We start from the raw sequence: 23,224 nt of genomic DNA, 5'->3' as shown, positions 1-23,224 counted from the left end.
TGTGAATGCTCATAAAAGGCATCACTTTGCTAATGCTCTAAGGGAATGCTTCTTAGCCAGTAGATTTTAATATAGAATTTTTTTTTTTGTTGTGTTTGAGTCATCCAGTATATTTTAAAAGTCATTGAATTGATAATCTCTTAAGAGTTCTGAGAATCTTTTATAGCTTAAAGGTGTTAATTCAGAATGTATGTTTGAAAATTATAATGAAAACTTAATTTGGTAGCTTGCAGGACTACATAAGAGGTAGTGCTCTGACCAATTGGTTTGAATGATGATGATTAAATTGACCTAGGAGGATTTGGTTGATAGTAGATTTGATTTTTAGAAACAAGAATGCAATATTCTGAAGAATAAAATGAAAAGTCTTTAACAGTGTTTAATTATATTAACAAAAACCAGTTGGGTGCATGAGAAATAATAAATGTCATCTCATTCAAATGGAATTTGAATAATACACACAAGGATTTATTTAAGAAAAGATTCTGCAGCTTCATTTCTTTGGCATAAATGATTTTCTTTTCATATGTAACGGTGCTGTTAAATTGTATGCACCAGTTTTCCTCAATAGAGAACTTTGTTAAAAATCAGATTGTTATTTTCTCTTAAATAATTATAGAATCAAGGAATGCACACTACAAACTATTTGTATAAAATACACCCTTTGAAACTTTCCTTTTGCTATGTAAGAATAGACTTATTGGATAATAAGTGATTTCCTCAAGGTGCATCTTACTGAATTTGTACAATCATATCACTTTTAACTTACTCAAAAAGAAGTAAAAAATGTGCTCCAACTTATAAAAACACTAGATTTCTGTCTTAGTTAAGATTGTGGTCACTTTCCTGTTAAATGTTCTGGAAGTGTGAAAGACAATATAATAATAATAATAATAATAATAATAATAATTGTCTTTTAATGATTTAAATGTTATCTACCATTATCTTCATCTACTAATCTAACACATTTTTTCTTTTGCATATTACTTATTGACAAATCTACCTGGATTATAGGGTTGTGGGTAAGAACTTTTCCTTTTAAAGTATTTTAAGTCAAATTTAAACTTCTGATTGAAAAAAGGTATTACTATATAAATGTTTTCTTTAATTTTTTTCCCCTCATTTAAGTGTGGTTGAATTCAAAGATGAAGAATTTGTCAAGAAAGCCCTAGAAACTATGAACAAATACGATCTTAGTGGAAGACCCTTGAATATCAAAGAGGTAAGATTTCTTTTATTTGGAATAATTTAAACACATAGTTATGACACTTTTTGGATTTTCATCTTCTGTAATGTCTATATTTGTACCCTTAAGTAGATTTTAGAGTTTCAGATTTGTTCCAAGTTTTCATAGGCCCAGGTATTTGATTATTAAAAATTTGCAAGAAGTAGGTGCTGATTTATTGGGAATTGTTATCTACAATGTTCAGATTGTATTGTTTTTAAGAAAAATGGAAGATGTTCTTGAGATTAATAGTTTAGGTTGCTTAGTGATGCAGCTTCATAGCTTTAGGGACACATTTGATGATGTCTGGGTCATATTCTCCTCTGGGACTTGTGGTGCCCAGTTCTTCCAGGATCGATGACATACGAGGCAAGCTCTTTTAACTTTTGTGCTCTCTCTCTCTCTCTCTCTCTCTCTCTCTCTCTCTCTCTCTCTTTCTCTCACTCCTAGATTGGATAAAATTAATAAATTTTTCAATTTGTTTTTTGTTGTTTGGGGCTGCCCTGACCATGCTCAGGGGCTACTCCTGGCTCTGCACTCAGGAATTACTCCTGGTCCTGCTAGGAATCCAACCCAGATTAGTTGTGTGAAAGGCAAGTGCCCCATCTACTTCAATTTATTTCTCACCTCTGGCATTCAACTTTTAATAAAATTAACTTGAAACTCAGATTAAAATTTTGGAAACTTACAGATCTGTTAGCAGAATTTATAACTCTAACTTGGAAACCCCAAACATGAAACTGTTCCCTTTTTTATGGAATTATTGCTTAATAAGTGAATGATGAAAGAACGATCAGAGGACACACACACAGAGCTATGTATGCTGGTAATTGATCCAGGGTTTTATATCTATTTACAGTTATGTACTACATAAAATGATTCTGAAGAATTATTTGCATATTGTTATTTGAGTAGATTCATCACAGACCTTTTTTTGTGTCAATCCTCTTTTTTTGTTTTGTTTTGTTTTGTTTCTGGGCCACACCCAGTGGCGCTCTGGCTATTCCTGGCTCTGCCCTCAGGAATCACTCCTGGCAGGCTTGGGACCATAGGTATCAAACCTGGGTTGGCCACGTGCAAGGCAAACGCCCTGCTGTAGCCACTGTGCTATCACTCTGGCCCTCAAAAGTGTAGAAATCCTTGATAAAACCGGTTTTTGAAAGGTATAAAGATTACCTGGGATCCTAAAGAGTAATTAAGTCAATTCCTAATTATTCATCATAGACTGAACTGTCAGCGTTTAACTTAATATAACAGTGATTTGAGTTCCTGTGTAAGTGATTTGAGTTTATAACATTTTAGCTGTGTGAATAGGCATGTTAACTATTCTGTAAACCTTGATAATTACAATATTATTACTGATAATCTATGCAGCTAATAAAATTTTTTTGAGGATTAAATGAGATACATGGTAAGAACTCTTCTCTGGGGGCTGGGGAGATGGCTAAGAGGACTGGAGCCCATACTTAGCTTTCGAACCCAGTTTCTAGTAACTCTGGAAATGACCCTCCATCCCCAGCACCTCTGGGTGTGGCTCCAAAACAAACAAATAAGCAAACAAACAAAAAATCTTATTAGTAATAAAAATAAAACCTCCCACTTTTCTATTTTCTTATCATTAACATGGGAATACTAGAACCTGTCTTATAGTGTTATAAAGATAAACAGTTTAGATATGTAAAACATTTAATGTTTTGTAGTATACTACCAAAATATTTTAAGGATGCTTAAAATATTATAGCTACATAAAGTTAGCAGTAATAATAATAGCATTATGATTGTTATTCTTAATATCCACAGTGGGAAAGTTCCTAGGTTCCTTGTTCCTGGGTATGAGGTGATAGCAGCTTAGGTTTAAGGGCTCTGCTAAACTCAGATATGTATCTCCAGACATATTCCTCTAGTTCTTTTTGAGGTGGGGTTAGTTTATTAATATATTAGTAGTATATTCTTCTAATATTTTGTGAAGTGAAAGTGGTAGAGAAAAGTCACATGATATTTTTTCTTGGTATGGGTACCTGGAATAGGGCACAGGGCCTCACATGGAGCCATCCAACTACATGCCCATCCCCCATAGGAAAAATTCAAACTATCGTAGCCTGTGGGAGCCATTTGTTGGGAAGGACTGTTTTGGGGTCATGGTGGGTCTTCCAGTGGCATTTGGGGAGCCTTCGCACCACTCCTGGGGCTGTACAGCCAGCAATCCCAGTTGTTTTAGGATATGATACTCTGGCCGAGGAGGGCAGGACCACCAAGGCCACAACTGGTGATGCTCAGGGGACTGTGTGATGCCGAGGATCACATCAAGGTCTTGCCTGCATGCAAGGCAAGTGCTTTAAAATTCTGGCACTAGCTTTCTCACCTCACCCTTCTCTTTAAAATCATGTTTTGGGTCCTGCCTATAAGTTGAGTGAAAAATACGTGAATTTTATTTTGTTTTGCTTTGCTTTGCTTTGTTTTGTTTTGGAGCTGCATCTTGTACTTCTCAGGTGACCACATGCCGTACCACGGATTAAACCTGGGTCAGTCTTATGCAAGACAAGTGTTCTCTGTTCTTGACCTTGTGTTAAAATTATTGTTTTGATGTTTTTAGAGTAGAATATATCTCTTTATAAAGTTAAGAAGCGGATTAAAGCTGTGGTGTGTAATTGCTGTGGTGTGTAACCTTCCTTTCCCTTCATTTCAGATCATAATCTGAGGAACTGGCATAGAGATAATTGTATTTGGTTTAGGAATGAAACTTACATAATAATAGTTCTTTCCACCCATGTTTTTACTTCTTTTATGCATCAGTGGCTGGGAGCTACTTTGTTTTGTGCTGAGGTTGCTCTTGGTTGATTAACTAGGTGTTTGGAGGGATCAAACTCTGGTCTCCTGCCTGCAAAGCATGCTCTAGGTCTGCTGCACTATCTCAGACTCTACCCATTGTTTTCTTGTGTTTTAAACATTCTGTTAGATTGTTGAAAAACCTTTAGTCTTGGTTTCACATTTCACTGGACAAACAATGGTGAGGAATTCATTTTATAAAGAAATGAGTCACAATAAGTTTCTTTTTAACTTATAGCAATACATATTACAATAGATGAAGGCAAAATTACACTAATTTTCATTTCTTAAGTGGCTTTAGTGATTGGAAAGAGATATATAACTTGCCGTTCCTGGAGCCTAAAATCTTTTGTCTATCCACAGGTTTTTATGGGACTGACTTCTATGGATGAGACAAAGGTCACTTTTTAAAAGGGTCAATAATTTTAGTCGGATGGGATAGCTGCTGTAGAATTTGAAGTTGTTACTTTAATTGCTTTTATTGTTGTACCTAGAGGCATTTAACACTCAATATGTGTTATAGGATCCTGATGGAGAAAATGCTCGTCGGGCATTGCAACGAACAGGAGGATCATTTCCAGGAGGACATGTACCTGATGTGGGATCAGGGTTGATGAATTTACCACCTTCCATTCTCAATAATCCAAACATTCCTCCTGAGGTTATCAGTAATTTGCAGGCTGGTAGACTTGGTTCCACAATTTTTGTTGCTAATGTAAGTATGTTTCAGTCTAAAATTTTGATATTCAGGTATTCATTTCAAATTGAGACAGTAAATCAGATGAATCAGTTATTGACTTTATAGACTACTTCATTGTTATAAATAAAATTTTAAAGTCTATAATGTTAGAATATAAATGTACATGTTTCGAACATTTTGAGAAAGAGCTGTAGAACTTAAGCCTAAAGTAGTTAAAATTATTGTATGTGACTTGTATTGATAAATAGATATTTTGTTTAGCTTTGGTATTTGTGAATATGCATGTTATTGGTTTGGCACTAAGTTTTGGAAGTCATTGATACCATTTTTAACATATGAACCTTTTTCAACAAAAATATGTGCAAGTTTCAGATGTAAAAGTATTGAGCATTTGAGAGACTTGCTTAGAGAATTTTAAAAAATTAAGGCTAAGGAGCAACATAGATGTAGCTTTTCTGATTTAGACTTAAGATATTATATTTGAACAAGAAGTATGTAGCAAAAGTTAGAGTTTGGTAGTTTGAGAATTTAGAAAAATTTTGTATTTACAATGAAGCAAGGTTTTAGTAGGTATCTAACTTGATAATTTTATGTTAAGCTTGACTTCAAAGTTGGTTGGAAGAAGCTGAAGGAAGTGTTCAGCATAGCCGGAACTGTAAAACGGGCAGATATTAAAGAAGACAAAGATGGCAAGAGCAGAGGAATGGGCACTGTCACTTTTGAACAAGCGATTGAAGCTGTACAAGCAATTTGTATCCTGTTTTATATGTCAGCATTTTTTAAAATAAGAGTGTATAGCCTGATGCAATTTGTGGGGAGTCCTTGAATTTAGGATCGCGTTAGCATAGAATTGCATTTTAGTAACTTTAGGCTCTGGTGCCTAAAACCTTTTCTCTAAGTACTAATAAAGTCTCTCTGCATGGAATTGATAGGCACTTTTTTCTACTTTACCTGCCCCAGCTAAATCTATGCAGTTATGTAATCCATTGTATTATTTCCTTTAGATGAAGGAATTTTTTGTTTATTTTTTGAATGGTTAAGTTGAAAAGATTTTATCGTATTCTAAAATATTGCTATCAAACAAAGTAATGAAGATTTTTCTTGGAGTATATGGGAGAAACTAATACAAATAAATGAGCTATTAAAAGATGAGAAAAATATTAACAAATATTAGCCTAATAAAATTGTTTAAAATGTATCTTCAGGTGTCCTTTAGTAGTTAGGTTTCAGCTGACTTTTCTTGACTGACTCAACAGCCATGTTCAATGGGCAGTTTTTGTTTGATAGACCTATGCATGTGAAAATGGTGAGTTCCTATTTATATCGTTTCAACTCTCTGTTTATCATTTTTATAGCCTCTTCTACATTGCAGATATTTTTAGTTACATATTAACCTTTTAATGAACTTTTTTGCAATTAGGATGACAAGTCTGTACCTCATGAAGATTATCGCTCACATGACAGTAAAACACCACAATTACCACGTAAGTAAAATTTACTAGAAATAGTACAGACTATTTGTTTTTAATTTTATTATGTCTAAGCTAGAATTTATTTTTTGTTTTATATATTCCAAGTTGCCACATACTAGAATTAGAATAATTCTGACACAATATAGGCACTTAACAGGAATTAACTTAATTCTATAATTTTACTGTGTTTGTTTTCTGGTTACTAAAGATTTTACCATTAAATATTTTAAATATGAAGACAAAATAAAATTTTTCATGTAGCTGTCACATACCTCATTTATTCTGTTACTTTTTACAATAAAGTTTTATTTATAAAATTGATATTTTGCCATTCCCCTGACCATTTTCCACAAGATACCTTAGCCATCAACAACTGATATGTTATATTTTATCACTTTTATCTCAGTTATTTAATTGACCATTTATGTTTCTCTAAACATTATATGGACTTATTTGCTGGATTTAAACTTGGGTGTGTTATATTGTTTACAATTGTCTGCATCTTGCTGATTTTGGTATCATACTATTGCAGAGATTCACTTACATTGATGAATGTAGTTCTAATTGCATGTGTGTGTAGGTGAGGGGACATAGCCTACAGGTTCTTATTTGAAGATTCATTTACTTTGGTAAATGCAGTTCTAAGTAAGTATAAGTGTGTGTAGACTCACTTACTTTGATAAATGCAGTTGTGTGTGTGTGTGTGTGTGTGTGTGTGTACATGAGCACGTGTGTGTAAGCATATCCTCCAGTTCTCAAGGTCCATTGGATAAATGTCGCTTGAGTGTGTGTTTGCATGTTGGGCATTCTGTATGTAAAACGTACACTTAGTTTGTTGAACAACCTCTCTGAACCCAATTCATTTATTTTAACTCGTAATTCTATATTTTATGTCTTTTTTTTAATATAATCCTCCTTTATTTTTAATTTTTTTTGGTTTTTGGGCCACACCCGGTGATGCTCAGGGGTTATTCATGGCTCTGTGCTCAGAAATCGGTCCTGGCTTGGGGAACCCTATGGAATGCCAGGGGATCGAACCGAGGTTCATCCTAGGTCAGCCGCCTACAAGGCAAACGTCCTACCTCTGCGCCTCCATTCCAGCCCTGTCCTACTTTTTTTATTATAAGCAACTTTAAGTTGGGTAATGTTCTTTTTCTATTAAAATAATTTGTTCTCTCTGGGTCAGGGAGATGGTTTGAAGAGCTATAAAGTAAGCTTTTCATGGGGAAACCTGGGTTTTACTTCTGATAGCATCTTATGGTTCCAACATACTATAGGATCTTATAATATGGTTCTTACAATGTTTGCTCAAATTTGGAAAGATTTTGTGACCATGAAACACTTGGGAAAACTTTACTATGCTTGTTTACATTTTGTGCTGCTTCTTAAGTTGTTAACTCCTGTTTAAGAATTTTACTATTTATGTTCATTTTCAGGCTTATTGTTTTACAATTGCTTTATTATTTATTGGCATCTGTTTTATATATATATGTATATATATAGTTGTCTTTACTTCTAAAGTTTGCAATTTTTTTTATTTTCTTAGGTTTATTTTATTTAGAGAATTTTTTTTTTACTATTTAGAAACTGAATTCACTGAAGTGAATTATATTTTCTTTGTCATGCTTTCTGCTCAACAGTTTTTTGGAATTTAGTCTCATTTTATAACTTCTTGAATTCTAATATTATGACTGTATTGATGGTCTGTATGATTTTGATTCTTTGGAGATTTGGACCTAATATCATGACCTAACTTTTATAATATTCCAGTAGTGCTTGGTGTGTAGTGTTCTCTGTATATTAGATTATTAATCATTTTAATTGTCATACTATTTATCTGCTTTTACTACTATTGAGATATATATGCTAACATACATCTTAAGTATATTGAAGGTACATTGAAATTTATAACTAATATATTTTTCTTTGGAATCAAATTTGATCATTAGAATGATTATCTTTAGTAACTAATCCTTTAGTTTTTGTTAATTTTAGTATTGATAAATAGTCTATTTATATATATTGGTTTGTATCTTAATTTTGTACCTTTTTATAAATATATTCATTCTATATTGCTTTCATTTTTATTGTTATCCTGGATATTTTATTAATGCCTATGTAAAGTCTTACTATTAACATAATCATTTTACTTTCCAATATAGTGACCTTTGAATGCTTTACTTCTAATTACATTCTTACTGAATTTTTTTTTTTTTTTTGGTTTTTGGTTTTTGGGTCACACCCAGCCACGCTCAAGGGTTACTCCTGGCTCTATGCTCAGCAGTCACTCCTGGCAGGCTTTGGGGACCATATGGGATGCCGGGATTTGAACCACCATCCTTCTGCATGCAAGGCAAACACATTACCTTCATGCCATATCTAGTTCTGTATTTTTAATCCCATGAATGAGACATTAATATTTTTAATTTTTTATGATTTTTCTGTTTTCACAGTTCTTGGAACTAATATTTAGTTCCTCCTGAAACATTTATATACACACACACACACTCTTATATACACACACACAATTTGTTTTGTGGGGGACACACTTGGCAGTGCTGTCTGTTAAGTACATCAAATTAAGGATGTCCGGGATCATTCCTACTGGTACTCAGGAGACCAAATAGGGTACTGGGAGTCAAAAACCCTGGTTGGATATGTACTCAAGAAACTACCTGCTGTACTATTGCTGTGGCCTCTGAAACGAATAATTGAAAATTATTTAGGACTATCTGCTAGTAAATTCTCTCAATTTTGGTATGTGAATGTTCTCAAATATAGTTCCACTAGTTATATAGTTTAAGATTCTCTCAGCCCTTTGATAATATTTCACAGTTTGGCTTCTAATATTGCTGTAAAGTAAGTTGTCAATTTCCATATTTTCATACCATAAGATGCACTTCCCCCCCCCCCCCCAAAGTGTGTCTTATGGAGTGAATGCCACCTGGAACTGAAGCCTGAGTGCAAGAGAGGAGAGCATCTAAAAACTATGTGTGTCTATGGTCAGATGCATCCTATAGAGTGAATAATATGGTAAATTGTCCTGCTTATAGATAAATTGAGTGCTTCTGGTAGTTGATATGAAGGCCTTTCATTTTGGTCTACTTACTGCATTGTGGATCTGAATCACTACTTTTTACTGGACTCTTTCACATTCTGAGTATCAGTTTATTTCAAAAATAAATTCTGGGGACATCAAAGCATGTGTTTTTGAATATTGTCTTTTTTTCTTTTATAAACCATGCTTCCCTGCCTCCACCAAGCTTGCCTTATCACTTCAGAGTGCCATCTTTCAAGAAGCAGGATTTTCCAATTTACTTTTCCAATATTGATATTTTAAATTATTTAGATGACAATAATTTCTTGTATCTTCTATTATATTTATACTGTTATAATTTTGAGATTTATATAAAAGATATATGAACTCTTAGACTTGACTGAATCATTTTGTTTTAGTTAAATAATATTCTAACTTCCCTTTTCTTTTCTCCTTCCCTTCATCACAAATTATATGTTGACAAGTATGACCTTCATATTCATATTCTTAATACTCTAATTTTTGACAAAAATAGGAGTTTCCCAGATTCTTTAAAAATTGATCTTCTGGGGCTGGAGTAATAGCACAGTGATAGAGCATTTGCCTTGCACATGGCCAACCTGGAGTGGACCAGGTTCAATCCCTGGTATCCCTTATGGTCCCTTCAGCCTGCCAAGTGTGATTCCTGAGTACAGAGCCAGGAGTAGCCCCTGAGTACTGCTGTGTGTGGCCTAAGCTTCCTTCCCAAAGTTGATGTTTTATCAGAGTGATATTCTCAATTCAAGATGTGGGCTTGACCTACTTTTAAAGAGCTCTGGTTTCTTTTAGTGAGAACAATACTTAAAATGAAAATATAAATTCTTGGAGTACTGAACATTGTTTTTTTATCAGATGTGCTAACTGCTTTTAATTGGGCCTTTTTAAAAGACTGAGCCTTAGAAAAGGTATTTTCTTTACTGAGTAACGGTTGGCTTTTCCTGTTTCACACATGTTTCTGTACTCTGCACTTTTATGTGCACCATTGAATAACAAAACTTTAAAATCATACACAAATTTGGTACAGTAAAAAAAAACAGTTCCCATTTAATTGTTAATTTAGTTCCAGCAGCTTCAAGGTAGTCCATTATGTTAAATATATTTTACATTTTAAAAGAGGTCACTAAAAGTCCTGGGTTTATAAAAAGGAACTTAAAATTCTAATCTTAGCTTTCTCATACAGCTGAATTGCTATGTGTAACTTAAGATGTTAGAAGTTTCCTTATCTATTAAAGATAGTGCAAAACACTCATGGTACCATATAAAATGTAAGTCAGCGATAAAACTAAGTAATGTAACATTTATATTTCTTAGTAGATACTTAGGATGTGGGTGTGTGGGGGTATTCATAAGCCCTGTGGACCTGGCAATTTCTGTGAACTAGACTCACAGTTCATTGCAAGGACTTGAAGATATGGTGCTGTGAGGATTTTGCAGATTAGCTGGTCACCATGGTGGTCTTTGGGTGTCTCTAGTGTCACCCTTGGTGATCCCCTTAGTGAGGCTTGGGTGTCCATTGTGACCAGCAATCAAACTGGGAGGGCTGTGTTTTGACCCTGAACTATTGAAATTATTTGTTTTGTTACGACTTGAACTACTTAAAAAAATTATTGATTGGGCCAGAGGGTTCTTAGGGTTCGGTGAGTGAGATGATTATCTTGCAAACTTCAGTCTGGTCTCAATCCCCAGTACCACTTACTGTCTCCAGATGTTACTAGGAGCGATTCCTGAGCATAGAGCCAGGAGTCAACCCCAGGAACTGCTGAGTATCACCCTGTTTTTCTCAAAATTCCCCCAAAGTAGTTCTTAGATTAAGTGGTTCTACAAAGTCCAGCAGTTTTCTTTTTCCAGATACATTATTATGTGGTATAATATTAAAAACCCTTTTGGCATTTCACTGATTAATTCCTCTTTGGGTATGTGGGGGCGGCACACCTGGTGGTTCTCAGAGGTAGTATTAGTTATGTGTTTCAGCTATTTGAACCATTTTTCTTGCCCCATCTCAATCTTTTAAATTTATTTTATTTTAAGGGTGAAACACGTGTAGTTTGATAATCTTCTACCTCATATTGAGAGCAAGCTGCCTGCCAGACTGTCATTTTTATTTAGTACAGAGACCACCCAGGTGGGAAGTAAGGACAGAGTAAGGACAGATAGCTATCCTGAGCCAGTCCTGCCAAGTTTGCATGTAAGGCAATCTCTGTTTTAGGGTGAAATCAAGATGTAAACAAACAAATACAAAGGAACCAGGGGTAATATTTGTTTTGGGTGAAACCAAGTTGTAAACAAACATAAAGAAACCAGGTATGGTCTTTGTTTTGAATAAAATAAGGAATAATCTAACATTCCACCTTTTTTTGTTCAAAAAAATTGAGAGGATTACATAAGTCATGTTCTATTGTTCTCAGCAAGAGGTGGGAACCCCAAATGATAACTTAAAAAGTGGTTGTTATATTTCATAGGCACAATTAAAGCTGGGAAATAAAAAAAGGAAAAATTTTAGCATCAAGTAAGGTGGTGAAGTTTTAGGCCAGTTATTGTAGTAGCTAATTTCTAGTAATCACAGCTAGTGAGTATAGACTTGGCTATGAAAGCATTACAGGTTAGCTTTTGTATATATCATTCTCAAAACAATCAGCCTTTTCCATATCCTTGTCCTATTCATATCACAAATTTTTTCGACTTCTCTGAACATAAATATTAGAACCTTTCTGCAGATATACACTTAATTTGAAAACAAGTTCTTAAACGTTCTTACACCGAGAGCATTGCAATACAAGTCTAGAGCACCCAAGTTCTTTTACCATAAACTTCTCTAAACAAAATCATTAGAATATTTCTCAGATATACATAATTTGAAAGTAAGTTTGCTAAAACATTGTCATAATGAACACTGTAGTAAGTTTATAATATCTAAGTTTCTTTTCCATAGACTTCTGTGGATGAGGACATTTTTGCAGATACTTAATAAAACGTTTTCTCAGACATAATTTGAGAATAAGTTGCTAAAATGATCTACACAAACATCATAGTAATTGGGAAACATTCACTAGGCTAGCTGAGAACCATTAAAAAAATCTAAGAACATTATGCATTTCCTCAGGTCAATGTAAACTAATAGTAAACCACTAGAGTTGGACACAAAATTATCTGTTTGTAATGGGGGCATAGAACAGAGGAATAGCTATTAAGATCTTTACTGGGACTGGAGAAATAGCACAGCGGGGGGGCTTTTGCCTTGCATGCAGAAGACCCAGGACAGAAAGTGGTTTGAATCTCAGCATCCCATATGGTCCCCTGTGCCTGCCAGGAGTGATTTCTGAGCGTAGAGCCAGGAGGGGTGTGACTCAACCCCCCCCCCCCAAAGATCTATGCAGGTGGAAAACACACTTTAACCAGCAATATAGTGACCGACCGATGCAAATAGGATCAAGAGTAACCTAGAGGAAAGTTAAAGGTTCTGAAATCTGAAAGCAGCTTCCCAGTTGGACTTTGGTTGGGCTTGGCTTCTCCATCTCCACCTTCTGTGGCAGGCTGCTGAGATCACCCTGGGATGGAAAGGCCTTCGGTGGTACCTAGTCTAGAATCTGGGTGGGTGGAATCTGCTCAACTCCCTGCTGTTGGCCCACATCCAATGGGGCAATCCCTTTGGATTCTACCCCATCTATGACCCCTGTGCTGCAGGTTGGGGGGGGGTCCAGCTTCTTGAACAAAGCGCCTTTGGTGGAAGAAAGGCAGTTAGTATTGGCATGCCTAGAACGTTGAGCTCTCTCTTCACTGCCTGCTTTTGTCTTACCTAGGGAACCTTTGCTACTATGGGCGGTAGGGCATCATCCTTGGGAGGTGGGGTTCTTTTTGGTTTAGTGCCAGTAATAAACTATAAATTATCATCCTTGGGAAGGCCTTTAGATTGAGAACTCATCAACTCTGGGAATGCACCCCACCCTCTTGGGGCATGTGTGAGGGAGAATCTCTAGGGATCCTGGCACATACAGTTGTCCAGAGTGAGAAATGCAGGTAGATGGACCAGAGCAAAATGAAGCCATTCAGAACATTCAGCCTAGGCTGACAAGGCTGCCCTGTGATTATCCACCAGAGGATTAAGTCACTCACCATCGTTGGCGGTCTTCTTGGGTCCTGGGTTTGCTCGTTTTCACAATGGATCTGAAGCAGTGTCACACATGACACCAGGCTGAGGGGAAACGCTTGTAGTCTAGCAATCTTCTTCTACCTTATGTCGAGAGCCTCTGCCTGTTTTAAATATACTTTTAAGTGACAAAATATGAATTACGTCAAATACTGTTCATTAATAAAGGTATGAAACTGATACTTCACTGTGCTGTGTTCTCAATAAGACAAAAATTAATTCTCTTACTAATTTGTAAAACTTGAATTATATAGGTATATAGTTTAGTGCTGATTAATTACACGTGAATTGGTAATACTGTTCCTGTTGATGTTTTAGGTGGCCTTGGAGGCATTGGAATGGGACTTGGTCCTGGTGGGCAACCTATCAGTGCCAGCCAGTTGAACATAGGTGGTGTTATGGGGAATTTGGGTCCAAGTGGTGAGTGTCTAACTTTTTAAATTTGCTACATTGAAAATTTGTCTTTGTTTTGTAATTTAATAGACTCATTTATAGTTGAATATTTAGGTATCATTTCAGTATGAAAGAAAAATGAAGCCTTGAGAGTAAAGTATTAAACCATAAATCAGGGAAGCTTCCTCTGAGGCCAGTTCTGTTGTAGTTTTAACCCTTGATCACTGTGGATTTTGATATGTCTTTAAAGTGAAAGGAGAACATAATACCTTGTAGATCATGAATGTAGAGTATTTCTGGGAAGGTAGCTTCTCAGATACTTATTTGTATCTTCATCTGGATGAAGCTAGAGTTTTGAATACAATTTTTTTAACTTTATGGCTTCAGAGCCCTTTAATAACCTTAAAATTTATTGAGGATCCTAATTGTTTGATTGTGTTTATCGATTCTGTATTAGAATATTAAATATTATATTGACTAACATATAAACTCATGTGTTAACATGAATAGGATTTTAAAGAAAATTGTGTTTTCTACCATGAAAGACATTAATGAGGAAGAGTAACATTTTCTTTTTTGAACATTTTTTAATGTTTGGCTTAGTGTAAGACAATTATGCTTCTGTTTTATTTAGTTACAAAACCTTTGGCTTATTTAGCCTCTGGAAAATCATACTTAGACTTTAGGAGACCCTGAATGTAAAACAGACAATTATCATCATAGTACAATGTAACTAGTGAAATAGTTTGGATCAATTGTACTCTCCAGGGCATCCAAGGCCATACTTTGATCACTGCTGTTTTCATTGATAGACTATTACATTTTATTAAGTATACATGCTAGTGTATGAACATATTAATAGGAATATTAATAATATTCCTATTTTTGTTGTTAAGCTGTAGCTGTACTCTAAATAGGAGTTAAGTGATCATTCTGATCAGATGGCTAGTTTCCTCTTACTCTTATCCAGGCTCTCTCTCTTCCTATACATTATTTTTGTTCTTTGATTTAACTGCTTCCTTAGCTGCATATTTCCAGAAGTATTTCCTCTCGAACTTGATCTGTTATGCTATTATCTATGTGGTGTGCTGGGGGAAATCAGTAATAGTGATATTTATGTCAATTTATTGAAAGACATTAAGCTAGTCCTAGATATTTTCTAACTAATCATGAGTATCACCAATGCATTTCATTTTTTTTCTGTTACATATTTAAGTAGACCTTTGAAGATTACCTGCTGTGATAGCATCTTAGACCATGCCACTTGGTAACCTTCTGCTTCTCTAGTGCTGTGACTAGTGGTGGCTGTTTTGTTGTATTGTCCTATGTCATTCTTAAGTCACAGACAGAATATAATGAAATTATATACTCTGTATTTTATTTGAGGTATGGGAGTGGATGGCCCCGGTTTTGGAGGCATGAATAGAATTGGAGGAGGTATGTATAAGTGTTTATTATATATTCCCATCACATTTTTTAGTAAATTGTTGGAAACTATTGGAAATTTTGAGGAAAAATTCCTACAGAAATTGCTGGCAGAAAGTGAACTTGGTATATGCTTAAGCAATATGAAGGTGATGTGTTAAGAAGCAGCTATACAAGGTAGGGTGGGCAAAGGGCTTACTGTTAAGATTTAAAATTTATAAAAATGTACCTTTCAGATGTACAACTGACAGTCAAATCTCAAAATTAATCTTTATTCCATAGGAATTGGGTTTGGTGGTCTGGAAGCAATGAATAGCATGGGAGGATTTGGAGGAGTTGGCCGAATGGGAGGTAGGCAAATGTGTTGAGTGAGAAGTATACACTACATTTAGTTTCCCTATTCCTAAAAATTCCCTTTCTTCACTTAGAAATAGATAGATTTCTTCTGAGGGCATATAGGTCCTAGGAAATAGGAAAAGTTTTGGGAATGGGAATATGTGTGACATATTTGGTAAGTTGGACAAACCACAGACTTTTTTGAATTTCGACTTTGGATTTATCTAAGTCTAATTTTGTATGTTCACAAGTAGATTACTGCGTGTCAGTGTACTTGAATATGGGCTAATTTGTTACATAATCTTTTCAGAGCTATACCGTGGTGCAATGACTAGTAGCATGGAGAGAGATTTTGGACGTGGTGATCTTGGAATAAATCGAGGCTTTGGAGATTCCTTTGGTAGACTTGGTAGGGCTGGCTGCATATTTCTTTCTTTTTTTCAGGTTACATATTCTTAATTTTCTCTTTTTTTGTGAAAAAACTTAAAGTTTCATACAAGTCATTACTGGATAAAATAGGAATTTGTGCAAGCTTTTGTAGAATCTTATATATAATATATATATATATTTGAACATTTTATAGAAATTTTAATATTTTCATTAATTGTATAACTTATGAAGGTTTATTACCTTTGGAGTTTATAAGTATGATTACTTAAATTAATTAGTATATTTATCTTTCCATCCTTGTTTAGGCAGTGCAATGATTGGAGGGTTTGCGGGAAGAATAGGAGCTTCTAACATGGGTCCAGTAGGATCTGGAATAAGTAGGTTTACATTTTACTAGAATTTCTTCAGTAATATTTGAGTGCTTGCAAAAGATTCTACTGCTAGAGTAGTTCTTGTAGTGTTCTTAAATGTTAATGTTTTGTCATTATTAAGAAAAAACTTTGATAGATATTGAACTGTTTGATGACTGAAAATTTTAACTTATTTGGTATCTTCTTTGCCTTCTCTAAACTGATTTCCCCAGAGTAGTATATATGTTTATTATAAACAATCTAAAACTTCCTTTCAAATAAGGAATTAAGGGTTATCTTATGTATTAGGAACAACTTTTGCTTTTGCACAAACTGTTTCCTTGTTTACTCTAATTGCTTTTCATCTGTGAACATCCTATGTCTTTTGGTAGATGAATTTCTTCAGATATAGCATTTTTATTAAAAATAACTCCTTGAGGCTAGAGAGATAGGTCCCATCTCTGCCATAACCCCCTGAGCACCACCAGGAGTGATTCCTGAGTGTAGAGCCAGGAGGAAGCCAGAGCACAGCTAAGTATGGCCCCCCCAAACCAAAGAAAAATAAATACAATAGAAAAAATACTTTCTGAGTTTGAGAGTTAAGGTTGAAAGGCAAATTTTCTTTCTTTTCTTCTTAATCATTACCTGAAATAGAATTGAATTTTAATACTGGGAATAGCAAATGTGTTTCATCTGTTTGCACTACCATATTAAGACCTAATAAACATTGCTTGGTTTTGATCTGTTTTTTCTTACTGAGCTGTCTCTGAGCTCGCCATACTTTATCAATTTCTTTTAAGTGATTGAAATTTTATGAATAGAGAAAGCAGCCTATTTGAATTTTTTAAAAATTGTATTAGCTATTATGCTTTCTTTCCATTGTACTCCTTTAATCCATTCAGCTTTGACTAATTTTTAAAATTAATTTTAGCTTCCCTATGCTTCTTTTTCACCTCAGTATTTATAGTTTCTGTTTCCAAATTTTAGAGTAATTCATGGAAAGTCAAATGAGAGGGTAATACTAATTTCCTGAGTTTCTGTGGAATGGAGTATTGGGGAACATAGATTCTGTGTATGGGGTCATTAGAAACATAGAAACAAGGTTAAGGTTTGAGATTGAGTAGGATTGACATTGTTATAAGAGGAGCATAATAATGAATGGGGGAGGGTCCTTGATCTGGGATCTAACATTTCCAACTAATGGAATATGATTCCATTTGTTGTTAACTTCCTAAATTTTATGTAATACTGAGGGTAAAAGTTATTTTTTTGAGGTTATTGAAATGTTAATTGTAATAAAAAGAAATTTTCTGTGAAAAGGGAAGATACTGAGGTGAAATATAAGAAATACATAGGGAGATATTAAGTAATATGTGAGACTTTGGAATTGTAATAATTTTCTTCATATTTGTTCTAACAATAGGCTGTTACCTGAAAATGAAAAATGAGAATGAAAACTGTTAATGGATAAACAAATTGATAACATTTTATATCATTCATCTGAAGCATTTCCTAGTCAGAATTTACTATAAATGCTTATATAAGCATATATCATTTATTTACATTGTAACTAGAATTAACATTCTACTGGTCATTAACATTTAATCATTTGAATGTATGCCAACTTGATTATGTTCTTTAGAATATTTAATGCTTATGAAAATGATTTTTATGCATATATTGTCTAATAAGTGAATTAATTATCCTTTTTTCTCAAACATTATTTTCTCCCTCTTTTTCTCTTCATCTACCTTCTCCTTTCTGTTTTTCAACCAAAAATACCGAACTGCCAAATCCTTCCTTCCTTCCCTTCCTGAAACTCCAGGCGGTGGAATGGGTGGTATGAACAGTGTGACTGGAGGAATGGGGATGGGACTGGATCGGATGAGTTCCAGCTTCGATAGAATGGGACCAGGGATAGGAGCTATACTGGAAAGGAGCATCGATATGGATCGAGGATTTTTATCAGGTCCAATGGGAAGCGGAATGAGAGACAGAATAGGCTCCAAAGGCAACCAGATATTTGTCAGAAATGTAAGCAACTTCATGTCAAGGATACTTACGTTTTCTTTCCCTTGTCTATTTTTTTACTAACACCTTTTTTCATTCTAGCTGCCTTTTGACCTGACTTGGCAGAAACTAAAGGAGAAATTCAGTCAGTGTGGTAAGTATATCAGTGATCACAAATACATGGATTTCAGACAGAAGTTTTTCTTTTTTTTCTTTTTTATTTTTAATTATGAGAACAAGATGCAAAGAAAGAGGACAAGGTAAAGTTACAGTGGAAGGACAATCACCCATAAACAGAATTCTCAGTAGTTCCATTGCTGATATCTTAACTTTGAACTTTCAGCCAAAGAACATTAAGAAAAATAAAACAGAACCCATGTACAATTACTTTGTCCCTCAAGTCCCCAGATTGTAGTACATAATATTTCTTAGCAGCACACATAGCAATCTAAAGCCATAAAACTTATGTAACTCCTTAAATATTGAAGGCAAAGTACTTTTTTACATTTCCATGCACCCAGACAGAAGTTTTATTTTTAACTTTTAAATCTTGCTTTGCCTGCTCCAATGTCTTATACCTGAGTAGTTTTCCAGGATAATTTTACTTCAAATAAGTGGGTTCTTTGCTATTCTGACTTAGAGCATTCAGGCTAACTTACAAGATTTAAAGTAGAGTGAGCCTCTTACTGTATGTTCCGAAAGAGCTTGCTTTACCTGACTTTTCAGATGTTATTATCCATTGCTTGGATTTAAGAATTTTTTTCTATGGAAAATCTTAATTGTTGCAAGTCAGCCCCTGAAGAGGTTGACTGATGGAGGGATGGAGGATGAGGTCTTTCCCCTCCAGCTCGGAGCATGTGTCTGCCACCCCGTCCAGCCGACAGTTCTGAGGTGAAACGGCGGGTAAACAGCTCGCAGACAGTCAGGCTTGTGGAAATACTAGCTTTATTCAGGGGACAAGACTGAAGTCCAAAGCCTCTCGCGTTCCACAGACCCTTGTTTTTATCCCCCAGAATCAGGTACCACCCAATAGTGGGATCAGATACCACCCAATGGTGGAAGCAGAATCAGGTACCACCCTAGGGTGGGGGCAGAATGCCTGGTCACACCCTAGGGTAGGGCACAATCACCAATCAGGGTATGGTCAGTAACATAATAATCCTATAAAATATTTACATACACAACACTTAATTATATATCTACTTCCTTGTTTTTAATGTATTGCTGTACTTGTTAGCATGACCCAACAAAAGGCTGACATTCAGATGACAGTTACTAGGTGAGACCCATCTGCAACAAAGAAAACTTATCTGACAGAATCAACTGCCTAGAATATTTTTAACTGACACATTTAAGTGGCTTTCCTAATTTTTTTATTAGAAGGATTAATATTATTGCCTGTAATGATACTACTTTGACAAGCTAATTTCGGCCTACAGAAGAGTTGGTGATTTCTAAAATACAACTTTTCTCTGCCAACCTTTTTATTTTGGGGTTATAAAATATCTTCATGAAGTTCTCACCTTGTTGTGGATGCTAATAATAGTAGTGAGTGTTCGTGTGTGGGTTGGTGTGTAGGTGAGTGGTGTGCTGGTATTGACAGTGGGTAGAACAAATAATGAATGTCCTGTTGGTATTCTGCTGTAGCCTAATTTCCCCAGAAAATAATCATTAATGATCTACATAGGTAAATTAGTGGTGAAAAAGTTAAAATTGCATTTGAGAATTAAGTTAAAAACAAATGGAAATATATCTTAATTTTTTGAAATACTGAAAGGAATGAGGTCAGTGCTCTCCAACAAAAGAAGCTTCGTGGCCATATTATTAGAGATATTTATTATCTTCTGTGTTTTCAGAGTATTTTTATACTTAGCTCATTTTGTTCTCAGAATACTTTGCACCTAACTCTGTTGTAATTATCTATAATAATCTGTTCACGTGCTTTCTTTCTTTGGAGGGCAAGAACTATTATTCCAAAAACCTTTTATTCCTTTTGTTTATGCAGTAAGCATTTATTATGTGTTTACAAAAGTGTTAAGCAGTCTGGTCTTCATTTATTATTTTAATTTTTATTATTTATTATATCATTAGATTTAGAAGGGGAGCAAAGTAATTGCTTTATCTCTGTTTTTTTTTTTTTTTTTTTTTGGTTTTTTTTGGGCCACACCTGTTTGATGCTCAGGGGTTATTCTTGGCTAAGCGCTCAGAAATTGCCCCTGGCTTGGGGGGACCATATGGGACACCGGGGGATCGAACCGTGGTCCTTTCCTTGGCTAGCGCTTGCAAGGCAGACACCTTGCCTCTAGCGCCACCTCGCCGGCCCCTTTATCTCTGTTTTTAAAGGGATAAAGAACATAGTATGGTGGCAGGTGAGGGAACTCAGTGGGCTTGCTTTTATGTTTGTTTTTATGCAGGAGGCATGCTCCTCCAAGGCCTGCTGAGTGTGGCTCAAACATTACAGAAAGAAAAAAAAAGAAAAAGCAAAAAACAAAACACAAACAATCTGAAACTCATGCAGTATGAATGTTAGATGTATCTAGTTCTTTATTGATCATGATTCGGTAAAATATATTCATATACAATTCAAAGAAAAACTTTTATTTAAATAAAAGGATGTAAAAAGTGAGTCAGCTTATTAGTAAAAGGAAACAAAACTAAAGTTGTTTAGAGGCTTTATTTGTCTTTTTAATAGTAAGACCTATGGTCGAAAAGAGGTCCCACATGCAAGGCAAAGACCTTTTACATTGACACTATCTCTATAGCCTCAAGATCATTATTTTTAGTACTAGAAGTGAAACTGAGAAGAGTGAGGCAAACAGGTGATATTAATGAGTTGATTGTTTACTAAAACTATATATTTTGGGGGCTGGATCAATAGTATAGTGAGTAGTACATTTGGCTTGTATGTGGCCAACCTGGGTTTGATTTCCAGCACCACATATGGTTCCCTGAGCACCACCAGAAGTGATCCCTGAGCACAGAGCCCAGGAGTAAGCCTTGAGCATTGCTGGGTGTGGCCCCAAACCCTAAGTAAACAAATAAAACTATGCATTTTTCTTTGTTTAGGAATTTTTATGAATAACTCCTAGGCATATTTTCTTTTGAGGTCAGGTATGATGAGTTAGGTAAGGCTTGCATTAAATAATGTCTTTTGGTTGACTTCTTATTGGAAAGCATTGTTTTAACAGATGGTCATATCAGTTCATTTTATGAAAGAAAAATGATAATGTTCAAAACTACACTTAAACCATTTGAATAGAATTTACTCCCCCCACTTGGCCCCCTAAGTTATTCTTTATATCTTTATTGTACCTATACATTTTTTTTTTTTTTTTTTGGATGTTGGGCCATGCGAGGTGGCTCTCAGAGACTAAGTAATTAGTCTTGGCTCCGCATTCAGAAATTACTCCTGGCAGGCTTGGGAGAACATATGGGATTCTTGAAATCTAATCCGGGTTGGTCATGTGCAGGGCAAAAACCCTACCTTCTGTGCTATTACTCTAGCCCTTCACCTATCATTCTTTTTGTGTGTTTGTTTTGTTTTTGGCTCACACCTGGCAGTGCTCAGGGGTTCCTCCTGGCTCTATGCTCAGAAATTGCTCCTGGCAGGCTCAGGGGACCATGTGGGATGCCGGGATTCGAACCTCCGTGCTATCTCTCCAGCCCCTCACCTATCATTCTTAACCCTCCTTTTGACCTGGCTGTTGTTACTGCATGAAGTTAATGTTTTTTATTTTTTCTTGTCAATTTTATTGTAAAATTTGTGGACTTAGATTTATATTAAGTAATTCCCTACCACCTTTCCAGTTTTTCATTTTGAATCGCATTGTTGGGAAGGAAAGAATTTATTGTCTAACTGTTGACAACTGTGGAAATTATCTGGCTTGTGAAAACGGAACCATCCGCTCTTTTTTGTCACATCACTTTATTTTTAAAGGATAGAGTTTTTCTTTCTGAGTAGGATAAGTTTCTCTTAATCGGCATCAAGCCAGTAATGGCCTTTCTGTCAAAAATAGACAAGTTTTTGTGTTTCTCCTCCTTGAGCTCAAGATGAGTAAGTATCTATCTTCCGATGGCTGCTTAGTAAAAGTCTAGTAGTACTCCGCACATTCTTCCAGACAGTACTTGCAGAGAAATCGTTCATCAACAAACCTGCTCAAAAAATGTGTATAGCGGTTAACTGTCTTGATGGGGCAGTTACGAAGTCTGAGACATTGTTATCTTTTGGGTTCTTTTACTCTCTGGAGAACAGTTTCTTAGCCTGTATATTTTACTCAAGAAGAAAACCTGGCAAGAGGAGACTATTGTTACAGTCAGGTGCATCTCTTTTTGTTTTTCCCTATATAATTCTTCAGTGGCACTTTCGTGAAAGCTGATTATGAACTAATTGACCCATGCAGAGTTGTACCCAGCCATTAGTTCACTTTTACTAATGAGATCAATAGGCATGAAATGTCAAACTTATTCCCATATTACTTACATATTTTAGCTATGTTGATAATTTAATAAAGTCTTGTGTTATATTACTTACGTATTTTAGCTGTGTTGGTAATCTAATAAAGTCCTGTATTATACCCTAAGCCAGAGTGTTTTAACTTTTTGAACATTTTAGAACTGTAGTGCAGGGAATGTGTCTTCATAATTGTTCCTGTCACAAACATTGTATAATAATACTCAGAGACAGTAGAGATGAGGGCTGGAAGGACGGGCCCATGATATGAAGCTTAGTACAGTGTGGGGAGTGCAGTTAGAGAAATACAGTAACAACTGTCATGGCAATGGTAATGAGTGAGAGAAATAGAATGCCTGTCTCGAATACAGGCAGGGATGGGGGCGGAGGGAGATGGGAGCATTGATGGCGGGAAGTTTACACTGGT

The 23,224-nt window shown here is 35.3% G+C and overlaps 1 protein-coding gene across 2 annotated transcripts in view; it reads left to right on the top strand.

Annotated features, from left to right (window-relative positions):
- MYEF2 (myelin expression factor 2) overlaps positions 1 to 23,224 on the top strand; it is a 42,915-nt gene that overhangs the window by 9,668 nt on the left and 10,023 nt on the right. The window contains exons 4-16 of one of the 2 annotated variants that reach the window (XM_049782530.1): positions 1,015 to 1,022; positions 1,129 to 1,222; positions 4,575 to 4,766; positions 5,350 to 5,503; positions 6,008 to 6,057; positions 6,172 to 6,235; positions 13,762 to 13,863; positions 15,223 to 15,273; positions 15,544 to 15,612; positions 15,908 to 16,006; positions 16,293 to 16,364; positions 18,163 to 18,371; positions 18,450 to 18,501. In XM_049782530.1, coding sequence (XP_049638487.1) covers positions 1,015 to 1,022; positions 1,129 to 1,222; positions 4,575 to 4,766; positions 5,350 to 5,503; positions 6,008 to 6,057; positions 6,172 to 6,235; positions 13,762 to 13,863; positions 15,223 to 15,273; positions 15,544 to 15,612; positions 15,908 to 16,006; positions 16,293 to 16,364; positions 18,163 to 18,371; positions 18,450 to 18,501 — 1,216 coding nt within the window. The remainder of the gene's footprint in view (positions 1 to 1,014; positions 1,023 to 1,128; positions 1,223 to 4,574; positions 4,767 to 5,349; positions 5,504 to 6,007; positions 6,058 to 6,171; positions 6,236 to 13,761; positions 13,864 to 15,222; positions 15,274 to 15,543; positions 15,613 to 15,907; positions 16,007 to 16,292; positions 16,365 to 18,162; positions 18,372 to 18,449; positions 18,502 to 23,224) is intronic. The other variant, XM_049782531.1, reaches the window with a different exon arrangement.

The sequence above is a fragment of the Suncus etruscus genome, chromosome 10 (assembly GCF_024139225.1).
Source record: "Suncus etruscus isolate mSunEtr1 chromosome 10, mSunEtr1.pri.cur, whole genome shotgun sequence".
Classification (NCBI taxonomy): domain Eukaryota; kingdom Metazoa; phylum Chordata; class Mammalia; order Eulipotyphla; family Soricidae; genus Suncus; species Suncus etruscus.
The sequence above is the reverse complement of the archived record's forward strand: the minus strand, read 5'-3'. Positions and strand labels throughout refer to the sequence as shown.